The sequence below is a fragment of the Peromyscus maniculatus genome, chromosome 4, assembly GCF_049852395.1.
Source record: "Peromyscus maniculatus bairdii isolate BWxNUB_F1_BW_parent chromosome 4, HU_Pman_BW_mat_3.1, whole genome shotgun sequence".
Classification (NCBI taxonomy): Eukaryota; Metazoa; Chordata; class Mammalia; order Rodentia; family Cricetidae; genus Peromyscus; species Peromyscus maniculatus.
In genome coordinates this window covers 82,598,104-82,613,511 of record NC_134855.1, presented here as the reverse complement: position 1 = coordinate 82,613,511, position 15,408 = coordinate 82,598,104, and the positions used below count along the sequence as shown (strand labels likewise).

General features: G+C 40.6%; 1 protein-coding gene across 10 annotated transcripts in view; it reads right to left on the bottom strand.

The window, feature by feature from the left end:
- The window catches only part of Dcdc1 (doublecortin domain containing 1), a 404,056-nt gene that overhangs the window by 192,413 nt on the left and 196,235 nt on the right, over positions 1 to 15,408 (bottom strand). For all 10 annotated transcript variants that reach the window (XM_076570234.1, XM_076570233.1, XM_042275867.2 and 7 more), the window contains 3 exons: positions 8,300 to 8,401; positions 5,033 to 5,196; positions 1,983 to 2,108 (listed from right to left, as the gene is read on the bottom strand). In XM_076570234.1, the coding sequence (XP_076426349.1) occupies positions 1,983 to 2,108; positions 5,033 to 5,196; positions 8,300 to 8,401 (392 nt within the window). The remainder of the gene's footprint in view (positions 1 to 1,982; positions 2,109 to 5,032; positions 5,197 to 8,299; positions 8,402 to 15,408) is intronic.

Genomic DNA, 15,408 nt, shown 5'->3' with positions numbered 1-15,408 from the left:
TTCTTCTAAAGAATTGTTTACTATATTTCTATTATCATGTGTGTATGTACATACATACATGTAGCATGAATCTTAAAAAGTCTTATTAATAAGAACAAACCTGGGGCCAGTTATTGGTGTGAATGCTGGAAGATCAGAGAAGCAGAACAAGCCACAGCTTCCTCACCTTACCAGTTCCTTAGGTGATCCTGGTTCCTCAGACTGGATGCCTCTCAGCTGAACTGTGCTACTCAAAAGCCTAAAAGATTAACCAGCTAAAAGCTGCTAGTTTCTGGTCTTCACACCTTATATACCTTTCTGCTTTCTGACATCACTCCCTGGGATTAAAGGCTCACTTTCTGGGATTAAAGGCGTGAGTCACCATGCTTGGCTGTATCCTTGAACACACAGAGATCCAGGTAGATCTCTGCCTCTGGAATGCTAGGATTAAAGGTGTGTGCTACCACTGCCTGTCCTCTATGTTTAATATTGTGGCTGTTCCGTTCTGTGACCCCAGATAAATTTATTAGCGTGCACAATATTTTGGGGAACACAATACCACCACACATACACTCATGACATGTGTGTGTGGTGGAGGTGTACATGCTACAGTGTTCATGCAGAAGTCAGGGAATAAATTTGTAGGGTCAGTTCATGTCTCCCACCTTTATGTGGGTTCTGAGGGTTGAACTCACAGCATGCCTTTACCTCCTAAACCATTTCACCAGTCAGCTCTAAGAAAATTTAAGAAGGGTTTCTACACACAAAATAAATCTTCCTATAAATGGAAAAACACTCATTGGAAAGAATTCTGGTGAATTGTTTCTCTCTCTACCAAGCAAGAGAGAACAGGGGAAACATATCCAAAGCTCATATGGATAGCCAAAGCAGTCAATGGGGTTAGGGCCACAGAGCCAGCATACATATCCTTTTGATTTAGTAATGGATTGACCCTGCCTGGAATGAGTGAACCTCAGCAAAATGCTTTTGGATTTTTGGCTATACCCTCTACTCTATCCCTTTTTAGATGTATACTAAAGAGATGCAATTTGCTAAATTATGCAGTACCAAAGCTAGATGGAATAGCACAGAAAGGTCACCTAACCCAACCTAGCATAGGTATCATGCTGTGATAACGAATACACGATCCACAAGTTACATATTTAAATTTAAACTTAATTTAAATAAATTATAAAATTAAGTTCCCTAGTCCCAGTAGTCACATTTCAACCAGTCATAGAGCATGCTTCCATCATCATGTATGCCTGGTGGGAAAGCATCAAGGTCCTTAAGACCAATGATGCCGATCTGAATCCTGGCTCACCATTTGCCAGCAGTGTGTGTTTGGGCAAATCATTTATTTATTTATTTTTCTTGGTCTGTCTCTGAAAAATGGAGTGATAACAGAGACTGCTGGAGTTAACTCATCATTTGAAAATTAAATGAAAATGTTAAGCCATTAATTTATAAGTCAACACTGAATAGGTGACAGCTTTTATTATTTACAGATCGGAAACTGATATCCATCTGTTCGTGGGCAGTTATGAGCAAGATGATGCTATCCTTCCAGATCTTCCCCAGAATTCTCGACTTTTCCTTCCACTCTTTCATGGAGCCCCTGACACATCGCATTAGTTTTCATTTCCTCCCCATCAAATCTAGGATTTAAATATAAGAGTTTAGAGGAAAAAACCTCATTTTTTAATTGTAATGAATTCACCTAAAGTTATTAATTTGGAAATAATCATAAAAACAGCTTTTATATTTCAAATGAAATTGCAACTTATTTAAAGGAAGAAACTGCTCATTGTCCCCATATAGTCCTTTTAAAACAAAGGGACATTGCTAAGTCATTTAGGCCTGACCCCATTAGACCATGAAGTAAATCATTACAAGTATTGCTTAAGGCAATTCAAAAAGATATTTCGGTGTTTCAGATCTCTCGCTGTGGGAAATCCTGAATTAGATGATGGGTTACTTTAATTAAATATACATTAATTTACTCGTCACATCCAAATAGCGGAGCAGCATCAGAATCCATGAGGGTCTTACAGACAGCAATGATACCATCTCTGGCAAAAGCAGTCACTCGGTCAAAGGTCAGAGCCAAAACAGGGTTTAGTGGAGATCTGAAAAAATGGAAAAAATATTTAAGCTATCTGCATAATATACATTGAAATAGGAGCATAAATCATAAGGTATTTGATACTGATATCTAATAAAAACCTACTGTCCTTAAACTCCTATAGTGACATCTGAATGGACATTTGAGTTTATTTAGCTGGTTCATAAAGTGCCAAGTATGTTTGCAGCATGTACAATTAGCAAAGAATTATACCAGTGAAAGACGGTAGTTGAGAAAAACAAGTGTTCACCTACCAATTCATTTTCCCTGTGTAACTAATTCAGTGTGCCCATAGTGCATCTGGAACTGGGAATGAAATAAATGTATAATACTGAGTATAAACAACTATTTCATAAGCTCACTAAGTGTTACATTGATCTGATTTCCATAACTATTATAATGCATGAGGTGTTAGGTGAATTTGAGAATTAACATCATATTGAAAACATCTTAAATAAAAAGGATGGTTAAATAAGCTATTTTTCTCTAAATAGGTAAGAAATATTTATGGTTTAACTCTAGAATGTTATCCACATTGTTGTCCATGAAATATTATTGCCAATAGTATTTAAACTGCATATAATCATGATAAAATAGACAAGTTCAGTGTGTGGGACATACTGCAAGAAAGGTGCTCAAATTCTTGAAAAACATAAGCATGATGAGAAGCAGAAAAAAGGTGAAGGAAATGTTTTAGATTAAAACGAGATATTGAAATGGACCAAATACAGCAGAGGAAGTTTACCTAGCCACTGGGTACACTGAGCTCCACAGCACCTGTGGGTAGCCAACTGCAGAGGGGCTATCAGAGGAGAATGTGTTATTCTGGACTGTTAGGTACACATTGCGGTTAGGTACACATTGCGGTTACACAGAGGGTCTCATTCTTCAATTTGCCAGAAGCACTTAAGGAGTAAAATTTTAATAATTGTCTGCAATTACTTTCAGGAGAGATTAAAAAAACAGGAAAGCTGATTAAATGGGTGAATCAAATGAAGAATGTGAAAATATTTGTTATGGTACTCTTCCAACTTGTCACTGATTTGAAATTTATCAAAATATGCAAAATTTGGAGGAAATTTTAAACATTCATTTTTACAGATGAGTATGACTGCCTATGTCAAAATAATTATATACACCAGAATACACCCTGAAAACAAACACTATTCACTCAGTAAATATTGTGCATTTTCTCAGAGTATTTTAAAGTATGTGCCAATACAATTTTAGAAATACACATTTTAAAAATTCCAGTGGCATCAAGATGCTGGCACAGTTCTCTTGTGCTCTGTATCACATTAATGCTTTATTTCCAAAATGAGAAAAAAAAGTACATCATCCTAAAGAAATAATGAGTCACAAACAAACTTACAAACTTACACAGTTTCCCAGAATCAGATTCTGGAATATTAAAGATTACTGGCATTGTACTATTCATTTCACAAATATGACTAGCCAAGAATACATTTTCAATCTTTGTAAAATACTTAATTACAGAAAATATGATAAAATATGATAAAAATCATTGCTTTCACTTTGACAAGGACATTAAGAGGAAATAAGAATGCCCACTTGATTGGAGCTGTTCTCTGCCGTGGAAAGAGCTTGCTAAATTATGCCGAAATTCTTACTACAGTAAAATCCATCACTGTTTCCATCATTGTGAAAGTGATTCTACTCCAAATATAACTTAGATTAACTTGAGCCTTGCCTATAGTGAAAATGTTATCATTCTTTATGTACACTCCAATTCTGTGAATTATACAGCGTAAGAAATCAATATGTGTTTTAATTTTATTCTATGGGGACAAACAAAACAAAATTTTTCGGCATGACACCCCTCCACCACCCTGATTCCTTCATGGATTTCTAAGGAGACTGTTGCTTGAGGTTTGAAATTTTGAGCAAACACCATTTACTGAGCTTTCTTTTCATTATTGCTAACATAAGATCAAGTCAACCTTACGTGCAACACGATTCTGTTCTACCTCTAAACAATGAGCCAAGAAAATTAAAAACAGGCCAAAAAAAAGTGTGTTTAAGTTCCCTGACAAGCAGTTTCAGAGTTCATCTGGATGCCTCCTGTCAAAATACGCATACATTTCTGAGAAATTCAACACAAGAGCCCAGCTTGTCAGTGCCTAGATACGGCAGCCTTTTTCTTTTTTCAGAAACACAGATAATTTTATGCAGGAATTTACCAATCCACAAAAATTTACACAATGCTCAGCAAATAGCCAGTAATTATTGTCAGCTAATGTAAGGCGCTGTGAGAAACAGAACTTTGATAGGAGAGGGTTCACAAGCTTTACCAATTTATCTTTAGCTGTCCTGTCATTGGTGCTTAGGAGGTTAAGACTTTATTTGTGAAAACATAGAGATATCGTGGGGAATCATGTTGTCTACAGCTTCATAAATCTTGCTTAAGATCCTTTTCAATTACCATCCATTTCTCCTTTAAAAAGGGACAAAAAAATAGAGGAGAGGAAGCAGGTCAGGGCAGTGTGGGACGATGACAGCGTGATGGGCTTGGGCCCCCCGTGGCGTTTCCATCTGCTATCATTAAGGTGACTACTCAGACATGAACAAATCCCTCTTGCTGTGCTGACAGGCAGACCTCAAGAACTATGACAAGGCATTAAGACAGAAAGTCAGAGAGAGAGAGAGAGAGAGAGAGAGAGAGAGAGAGAGAGAGAGAGAGAGAGAGAGAGAGAGGAGTTGGTCATATTCCTTCCATAAACAATGCTGCCTTACCAAAAAAAAAAATGTTCCTTAAATTTTATTGGAATTTTTTTTTAATGTGGTTGTTTTTTTCTCTCTCTCTCTCTCTTAATTCCTAAAGGGTCTTACTTGGCTTCTCAATTCTCCTGCTAAATGAGCTCACTGCGGAGAGATTGAAGACACACGGAATAATCACCTTGCTCCTACCTGTATGCTTTCCCATAAGAAAGCCAAAGTTTTTGCCCATTCTTCAGCTGCAGTGGACTCTTAATCTCTTGACCACGCTCATCGAAAATCCGGGCTGAAGAAAAGTGGAGGCCTTGTGAATTGACGGAGGAACCTTGGAGCCGTTGATGGATTCTGAGAAGTAACTGGTGCAGAGCAGGTGAAGGGGATGAAGAGGAAGACATAAGCTATGTGAACATCTGTAACAAACTGTCTCTGTTCTGCTCCAAACAAACGATAATTAAATTCATATAGAATGTTAAAAGAAGTGTGAAATGACGGCAATGTTTAGTTCAGTGTAAAGTAACAAAATGAGCACGGGCTTTTAACCAGCAGGGGGTGCCACAGGCTTGTGATTGAGCCCTGACCCTTTGGCGCAGTGCCTGAAAGCAGATGTGACAGTCTCACAGAAAGAGCATTTAGCTTCCACACCCGGTACCAATCCTCTTTGATGAGAGCTATGCTTGTCTTGTCTGCACTGCACGGTTTGTTAGGCCCTTCCAGACCACATTTAAGTTTTACTGTTACAACAGGCTGTCTCACGATCCCCGACGAGCTTCAGGTAACTGGGTGGTATACTAATTCCTCACTCCCAGAACTGCAAAAACCGACATGTCTCTCAGGCTTTGCTGGCTCTTTCAGAACTCTTCTGCAAGGGTTTTAATTGCAAGCCCGGCAAGCCTTGGGAATGATTTCAGGAAGTGATGGCTGTGAGTTGTGAGCAAGACATAACTGGAGTGTGAGTATGAAGTGATGTCACTCCACGTCTTAAATAATAGCGCTGTTGGTGCCATGCTTCTTGCGGTCAGAGACTAAGTTATGGAGAGGGTATTTCAAACGTAAATAAATCCAGTGGAACTGTGGCACATGAGGTACTTTAAGACGTCTTTCATTATCATCTGTCACCTTTGTTTCAGCTTTTCTGCCCCTGCTTTTCCCAGCTCGGCACCTCACACTATCCATCACTCTGCCCCCTCCCCCAGCCCTCTGTCAGAGACCTCCCTTTCTTCTCCTTGTCAGTTCTTAGCTTCTCAATTCCTTATCACTCTGGTCCCTGCAGGCATGTGGTCTCTTCGTTTTCGCTTTCTTTCCTTCTGTTAATTTCTACCGAAGGAACATGAAGAGCACTAAATGCTGAGGCTCAGGAGAAAAGAAGCTTCTGTCCCCATAAACATTTTGGGTGTCTCACTTCTCTGGCCATAAATTCTTGACTAAGTACAATACTCTTTTTGGTCAACAACTATACTTACAGAATTCCTCAGAACTAAATGCTGCCCTAATTGGAGGAAAATGATGGTAACTCTGATGTCAATCAGCCCTGTATTAGCCAAACTTTTAGTGAGAGCATCAGAGGGCTGGAAATGATGAAGTATTTCTTTTTGTTTCACTAAAGTTAATATTTCTTACCCAACAGAGCTAAATTCTATATATTACAATAACAACATCTGATCTCTTAAGTTGTTTAACAGGTGAAGGCATTAGTGAAAACCTGTATTGTTTTGTTTTCCTTACAGGAAGTGCAAACACATTTCAGAACCCATGAATTATATTTCCAAAGCCCCACATTTAACCCCCTGTGCTCTCAACTCTTGGGCTTAGTTTTGCTGCTTTGCTATGATTTCAGAAAACATGCAATGCTGGTCACGATGGGTTGTTTTGTTTTGTTTTGTTTTGTTGTTTTTGTTTTGTTTTGCTTTGCTTTTATCACGGGCTTTTGCTTTAGAGGTATCACTTTTTTGTAAAGGAGAAAGACATGAAAGATATAAGGCTGGATCCTGGGGCGGGGTATGTACCAAGGCCAATGGTGTTGAGAGGCATCGGGCTCTGAGCTCCCAAACATGTAACCAAATTCACTTTCATGGGAGTCGCACCGCAATCTCCATTTCTACAACTTGGTGACAGACTGCACTTGACGTGTTCAGGGATGAGCATTCAACAGCCTACGGGAGGTAAGGGCCTTTGTACCTTTCATCTGGAGGTCATTGGCTAGGGCTGGGCTGTGGAAACCAAAAATTGTGATAATCTTTATCCATTTATCTTTAAAGCTATCATCACTGGGCCTTTACAGGATAAGAATTTGCTCCCAGATCTGAGAAGAGTATGAAACAACCTCTTAGGGTGGTGATTGAGACAAATATCTATACAAGGGAGAGGACTGCCTAGGATGCTCTCCTATTAGGATGCTCTCTATAGAGTTTTTTGATGCCCCAATTAAAGTTCTGCAAACTCCACCTGCATTTACTTGAAAATTAAAGCAAAGCACAATTTCAGTCAGTCATTAGTCAATACATGAAGTTTTCATGGAATAACACCTTTCTGTATAAGGCACCTCTAGTTTCAGCATTTACTAAAAGATACAATACTCTAATGTAAAAAGGTTGTGAAATAGGTAGAAAATTCTAGAAGGACTTTGGTATCATGGCAATTTCTATAGTCATGGACATGATAATAAAAGGGAACCAGCTAAGGCTTTGGCTCTTTCTCTAATAAATTAAAATAACATTTTCTTGTCTCTTCTGGGTTTAGCTAACGATCCAATGAGTGCCACTCAACTAAGATGAAGCTTTTGTGATTGGCTTTACAGGTCAGGTAAGGAATGCTTCCAGGGAGAGGTAAGTCTGAGGGTGCTGTACTGAAGGAGAGAAGAGAGCGTGCTTCTGAACAAAGAGGAGGCAACAGAGCCCAAGACACTGGTGTGCACTCGGGCGCATAACCCCAATTTGTAAACAACGGGGTGTTCCATGTCCTTTTATGCAAGACAAAAGCCCAAAATAAAGACCCTGAACATGTTGGTTCTGCCTGAAAAACATCCCAATTGTCTGGAAAATAGGCAAAGGTAAGAGTGCCCTAGATAAATTCATGGGATTTGCTCACAGTGAGTATGGTAGAAGACCAAGACTCTGTGTTAGTCACTCAGGGTGCATGGCTTAGAAATACTACACCCAGAGTATACCCTCCACTAAATGTTATGGCATTTCTTTTTAAAGTATGAGAAATAAGTAACTAACTAAAAGGAGAACAGTCTTGATGTATCAAAACCAGTGCCCAGTATAAAACTCTTTTCAAATACAAACACACTGGAACACACTGGTGGTTGAGATGTGATTAGGTTAAGGTTCAGGAGTCAACACTCCACTGTACCTCACCTTGTAGAACAACAAATGGCTGGCAGTTTATAAACTGCCTTGAGATTTACATTAACTCGAAGTTACATGGGGAATGCTTACATTCACACAATCAGCTACTCACTCTTTGCATTGTTTTGTCATGTTGAGTCGGGCTATCAGATGTTAAATCTTTTCTACTGATGTAAACGGAGATCTCTCCAGTGTCTTTACCATTTTCACATACCTGGAAAATGAACACATTGAAAAACAGAAATAAACATATGTGAACATATGTAAAGGGACGTGTGTAAAGCAAAAGACCAACTATCTGAGCATGTGCAAGCAATTGGGTGGAAAATCAAGAGTACTAAGATAAGGAAGGAAGGCCTCCATCCCTCCCTTTGGTCTCAGTGTCTCACCTGACTGGCATTCCTAACATCTTAAACTAGCAGAAAGCTTGAAGCCTAGAGTAAACCACTGGTCACAGTAGATGCTGAAATGGAGCAAACGTCAGCAAACGGTCAGCTAGCAACCAATTAACTAGCTCATTTCATCCTCCTTGGGAAAACATAAAGCCACAAATTACATGGAGAATGTTCAGTTCTTATTTAAAAGATATCAGTGTCCTCTTCATCTTTTGACTCATTCAACAAAATTCAACCTGACAGGTTTGTTACATAACGGGGTGGTGAAGGTCAGCCATTTTAACTGCACAAACTCAACAAGTTGTTGAAAACAGAGATAAAATATTGCATTATGCAACAGTCGCTGGGAAAAAAGGAAAACCGAGAGCGGCAAATGTTCTGGTCAAAAGGATCCAAATAAACCAGTCTTGACAGGACGGCCCCACTAAAGTGAAACTCCCCCTGCCCACACTGAGGATCCACGCAGGGTGCTCCATTCACTAGGCAAGAATAGATTCAGGCTAGAGGGAGGCCTGATGAATAATTTAAATCCTTGCTTTTTAGGGTTTTTTTTCCCCTCAAAAGTTCTTTTCTTCCGTTTCTGATATGCCCATCACATTTTAGTGTGGGACTGTTTTATACATTTCTTGTACTATTTCCAGAGAAGGTAATTCAGGAGAATAACTTTCTGAAAAACAAAGAAAACTCTCTTTTGTTCTTTTGAGAGAATTCAAACTTTATTGGGGAAGTTTTAACCCAGTTTGGGAAATAATGTGTTTCAAAGGTGTTTTTGCAGCCTATAGGGGCAAAGGGGAATTTAATCATGTAAGAACCTAGGGATGATCCCGCTCCATACTCCTACAGAGCCACAGTGGTCCAGGGGACAGCCTGTGGCCTCAGCTTGGCAGCACTGGATTTTTACTCCCTGAAGTGTCTTTCCTGATGTGGATGAGAGCACGAAAAAGAGTGAGGGGGGAGGGAGGGAGGAAGGGAGGAAAGGAGGAAGAAAGGAAAAAGGAGGGAGAGACAGGAAGGAAGGGAGAAAGAAAGGAAGGAAGGAAGGAAGGAAGGAAGGAAGGAAGGAAGGAAGGAAGGAAGGAAGGAAGGAAGGAAGGAAGGAAGGAAGGAAGGAAGGAAGGGAGAGAGAGAAACAAACAACCTACTTTTCTGGGTAACAACACAATTCTCAATAAACAGTTTCTCTAAATTTTGTAAATCTGTGGGTAGGAGTGGGAAGAGAATCTTGCTGTTCCAATCATCTCTTCAGGGCTCTAATCTGAAAGGAAACTCTTGGACAGCACAGAGGTTGACAAGGGAGGTGGCCACTCCAGTTTGTGTTGACAGGTCTAAGGCTGAAGACCTTATCGATGCTCCTTTGTCTAGACTTGCTAGGCTGTGGGCTCAGAGCAGTAAACCATACTCCAGGAAACAACAGCGCAGGCGCTGCCTGGCAAAGCCGAGCACAGTCGAGCGGAGCCCTGCCTCCTCCGCACCTCGCACTGTCATTAGCGGGCTGCTTTGTTCACTGCAGATAATGAGATTTCCGGGGCTCTGTCCGGGAACAAGAGCCCAACGGACAAAAGCCGAAACCAGAAAGAAAAACACCAGTGCACTCAAAACAGAAACACTGCCTCTAACTTCCCGAAACTCTCCAGGGGCCTAAGAAAAACAGGTGCTCTCCCTTGGTAAGCAGCCATCCCTCTGCGCGTTCTCTGAGATTCTGCTTTCCAACAGGCATGGCTTTGGTTTTTGAGCTCACAGAACTAGGTCCACTCTCTCTCTACCAGTCTCCAGATGCCGGTTGCCCCTCCTTTGTGGGACAAGTGTTCCTACTTCTAATGTGCTGTGTTTAGACACAGACACCTCACTAGGTCAAATGTCTCTACCACAGAGGAGATGGAGGCAAATGAAAGCTTGCCTTCCTATTGCTTTCTTGTTTTAACAAAAAGTAGCTGCTGCCATGGCTTCCTAGAGGAGCTTGGTATGACTTCACTTCCTATAGCTCTAAACCTAAAGTCTGACCCGTGGAGCAGAATGATGCCAAAAGCAGCCATGCCCACTCCAGGTAACAAAACCTAGAAAATAATAACCTGGGGCCTCTTGACAAACATAACTCATGACAACAGAAGAATGCCTACAAATAGGAATTTATATCTATGTCCCTAGTCACATGAAGCATGGAGACATCAAACATGTTCTGTGTGGCAGAGTATTTTCATTCTCCTTCGTGCTGGTATTAACTTTTCTTGAGCAGGGTTAAATTAGGTTGACACTAATGGTTCACCATTAAGTTGTGGATGTATGCATTCATTTAAAAAATATTTATGGAGTCCTACATGCAAGTACTGGTCAGGAAGTTAAAATATACTAACAAAGTGTAAGGTTTCTGTTTAATGAGATGATTGTTGTCTGCTGGATAAGATGGAGGGCCAGACAACAAGCCATACCCACATTAAGTAAGAATTCTCTTGGCATATGAAGGTACAGTTAGAGTAGATTGGCCTGACATTTATATGATTTGCTGGGCCCTCTTCTGCAAGAAGAATACAAAATTAAAAATGAAACACAGTATGAAATATTCATTTAGAAGAACAAGGCATCACAATTTGCATATATTTCAAAGCTCATACAGAAAACCCACTGTAAACATCCAAAAGTTGCAAATATTCCCCATGATTAACTATCCAAGGCCCATTTCTGCTCACGCCTTTGCATGGCTGTTCTGTAACAGTTTTTATTAAGAGGAACACAGAGCACTTGGCCCAGCCACAATGCCCCTCACCAAAACCAGGCCAGGAAAAGAGGTAATCTCTTCCTTTCTGTCATATGACTAATTAAAGTTGTTATTATTGATTAGAAGGGTTTCTCTTGGTATTATAACTGTTTGGTCAGTTCATAAAGGTTCTAAGGTTGAGTTTGAATTTGACAAAAACTTTCATCAGGTTTCTTTAAACTATGAACTATAAAATGTGGAAGAATTTCCCACCACTTAGTTGGCTCTGTTAATTTCACAGCATGCTTATCTTCTGTTAGCCATGTTGGGTTGTCTGAGGCTCTATTATACAGAAAGTAGAACCCGTTCTGACCATCAGGCAGTAGCCACCTTTCCACAACAAATCAGCTAGGACCAATACAGAGAGAAGTGACCACTATGTCCAAATTCAACATGCCTCCATGCCACAGTTTGAATCTTGTGTCCCAGCAAAGGTTCCTGTGGTAAGGCTCCATCTGCAGGATACTGGTATGGGGAGGTGTTGAAACCTTTAAGAGCAGGGCCGACTGGTAGGTCCTGTGTTGCTATTACTTCACTCTTGAATGGACATCAGGACTACAGACTCTGGAGGCATTCTCGTTCCACATCCTACAGACATGCTGTGTTATGTTGCCTTGCCACAGGGTCAACACCTTGGAGTTAATCAATATGGATCGGAACTCCCAAAATTGGGAGTATGAATAGCATTTTCTATTTAGGTTGATTATCTCTGGCATTTGGTTACAGTGATAAAAAAAAAATAGGGCTAACATATCCCAAGCAATTTTCTCTGAGCCATGTCTCAGAAATGCCATAGCAACTCTGAAACAAGTTGGTGCAAGGGAGAGCATGGAAAAAAAATGGATTGAAAAAGGTAACAGTTGTAACTGATTGTAGTTAAAATATACTGTTTTGCAAATTTTATAGGCGCGCATGCTCACGTGACCACCTGTACAGTCGAGATTGGCCCCCTCTTGGTGTGTTTGAAGGGACAACATAAGCATTCACTTCATGTACGTGCTCTTCTGAGGAAGGGAGAAGGTAGTAAGTACCACGCAAGGCAGCAACCAAGCAGTAGGCCAGGTGCCATAAGCCTGGGTCCACAGAAGGACATGGGCATAACAGTAAGTAGATGCTCAGGGTGGACCCCATTGGAACAATGGTTTAGAAGTAACAGGGGGAGACAGCAGATAGGCTTGGAGAAAAACACCACAGCAGAGGAAAGCCCAGAGCAAAGAAACTCAGCAGAGATGTCTCCAGGGGTGGTGGGGAAGCTACTGCAACTGCAGCAGAGTGAGAGGAACACACGTGCAAACAGACAGATAAAGGCCAAGGAAGGAGCGGGAAGTTGGTGGAATGTTCCAATAGAGTAGTTACAGGGTGTGGCTCAGGTGCCATGGTGGGCGTGTGGAGACCAAAAGACAACTTTCGGGAGTAGGGTCTCTTCCTTTGTTCTTCCTGATGCTGCACTAAGTCCCCAGGCTGGCTGGCTGTCAAGCTTCTGAAATATTCTCCTGACCCATCTCAGCATGAGTGATGGGGTAACAGATATCTATATCTATATCATCTATATCTATATCTATATCTATATCTGTATCTATATCTATATATCTATATATATAACCCACCTTTCTTCTTTTCATTATTGTTTTTTATTTTCACCTGGACCTCAGGGATCAAACTAAGGTTACACCTCAGGTTATGCCATTAACGCCTTCACTAGCTGAGCCAACTTTCTATCTAGCTGATGGTTTTAAAGGGATGATTATGATCACAGTTTGGGAATAGACTGTAGAGGCAAGGATAATCAGAAAAGCACACAACAGTGACTCCAATCAGATTATTAATCATGGTCATGTTTAAGAAATGGCCAGTTTTTATTGGTTGTTCTGGAGTAGTGTAATTTGCTGATGTTTATTAGTGGGGCTAAGAAATAAACCCTGATGGCTGAGCTAATATTGTTGGAAACACTACTTCCACATGTATGGATATAAAGTAATCAACATAAAGATAACTTCATATGTAGGAGTTGTAAAGACACACATATATCAATAAATACCAAAATAATGCTATTTATTACAAATACATCATAGAGACAGTGACCAAAATTTAAACTATGTAGAGTAAGCTGACTTGGACGGGGATTTGAGAGCCAGTACTAATCTTTTACCTGACATCACTTACGATATCTCTTTATGGGCTGTGAAAGCCCTTGTTCGGTACCATTATCTGGCTTTTAATACTATAAGTCTGGTTAAGAGCTAGTTGTTGGGGAACAGCAGGTTTCTAACTCTACTCAACCCCTTGGGCAGACCACCCAGGAAGCCCTCCATGATGTGAGCAGAAGGCCAAGTGCCTGAGCTTCAGAATGCCTCAGGGTGCGATGCTGTCAAGAGGCAATAATAGAAAAATGACCCCACAGTGTGCTGCTGGAAGTCAGGGGCTGCACAGCAACAGGATTTACTCTGAGAGGTCTGTGCAGATAGATTATACAGCCTCACAAAAATCACCTGCTATATTTCGGGTGGATATAATTTAAAATGTTGCAATAAACTTATGTGTAGTGGGTAATGTGTTGTCTTGGCCTAGAGGCCTCTGGAATCAGACAATGAAGTGAACATTTGCCTGCAGTGAGTTCGCTGGGGTACATTCAGGAGCAGTGCTGGGAACCTAGGGATGCAGAGTGGGGGGAAGAACTGTTTACAGTGTCACAGAGTCTCATAGGAGATCTGGAGCTCGAGTGGTTCCTATCCACACATCCATATCCAGAGGTAAGACACAGGAGCCAAGGCTAGAAGTAGGCTGCCTTGAAGGTGGAAGCCTCAGAATAGGGAAAGGCACTCTTTTCTGCTAAGGGCAACTGTTTGTGAAGAATGTAGCTGTGGAAGCAGGGGATGAGCATCTCAGTCCTGCAGAGATGGACCAGTTGCCATGGCATCTGGTGAACACAAAGCTGTTCATATTGTAGGACACACTGTCAAACCCCTGAGCTCATACTGTCCTCCAACAACTAGGACTGTCACTTAAGAGAATTAATTTTATGTTTCAGCAAAGCCTACCATTTAGAAGTACAGAAAGTAGATGGCTACCCATGCAATAGGATTTTAGGGATGGGCTAAAAGACTCTAACCTCAAAGTAGCCCTCCCCTAAATTTGTCAAGGCATGAAATTCCAGTTAGAGATTCACTCCTTTGTCACAATTAAAGAACTTCAGCTGTAGAAGAGAAGACAGGAGGCAGAGTTATTATTTATTGACCCCTTTATATGCCATGATTGTCAGTCTCAGTTCATTGAGCCCAAGGTAAGGTTGGTGGACAAGGAGTCAAGGGCCAGTGGGAGATCAGATCCAATGGCTTCAAACAATAGATCATCCTTTTATCTGTCTTATAAAGTGGTTCCAAAGGAAAAAAAAATCTGCCTGAAAAAATTTGAAATTCTCTTAACTTCAGAGACCATACATCCTAAGAACAAATTTTGAAGACATGGTGGGAACAAGAGCAAAGGACACCTGACAGTCTAAATCAGGATAAGAATGACAGGAGAGCCATGGAAGGTGGCAGCTGGTGAAGTCTGCGAGATGGCCTCCATCTGCTCCACACTCGCCCTACAAGGGCTGAGTCCCTTCTTTTCAGTGTCTACACTCACATTTCATTGGGACTTTTACTCTTACTCCATATCTGTGCTTAACTATGGACAAACAAAATGTCCAAAATATGGTGACGAGTCCTACAAAAATCATTCTCTTATTCAATTATAATTCTCACCAAATTTACTCTATGACTACTCAAAATCATCTAGAAGATGACAGTAAGGTGATTTGCTGGGCTACTGTGTCCTTGACCAGAGAATCTAATGAGCTCTTATGATGAGACTATCTCGAGGGAAGAGAGAACAGGATCTGCACTCTGATCACAATAATTTGGTGCCTAAAATTGTGTTTAACTTGCATTAGAGTATCATGTATGGGGGTTATATGTAATATGATGTGCTTTATACATGGGTTTGGTAAAAAAAAAAAAAAAAAAAAAAAAAGCCTCCATCTATTCCTTTTAACCAAATGCCAGGGAACTTTTGATAAGCCAAGCATAGTCACAC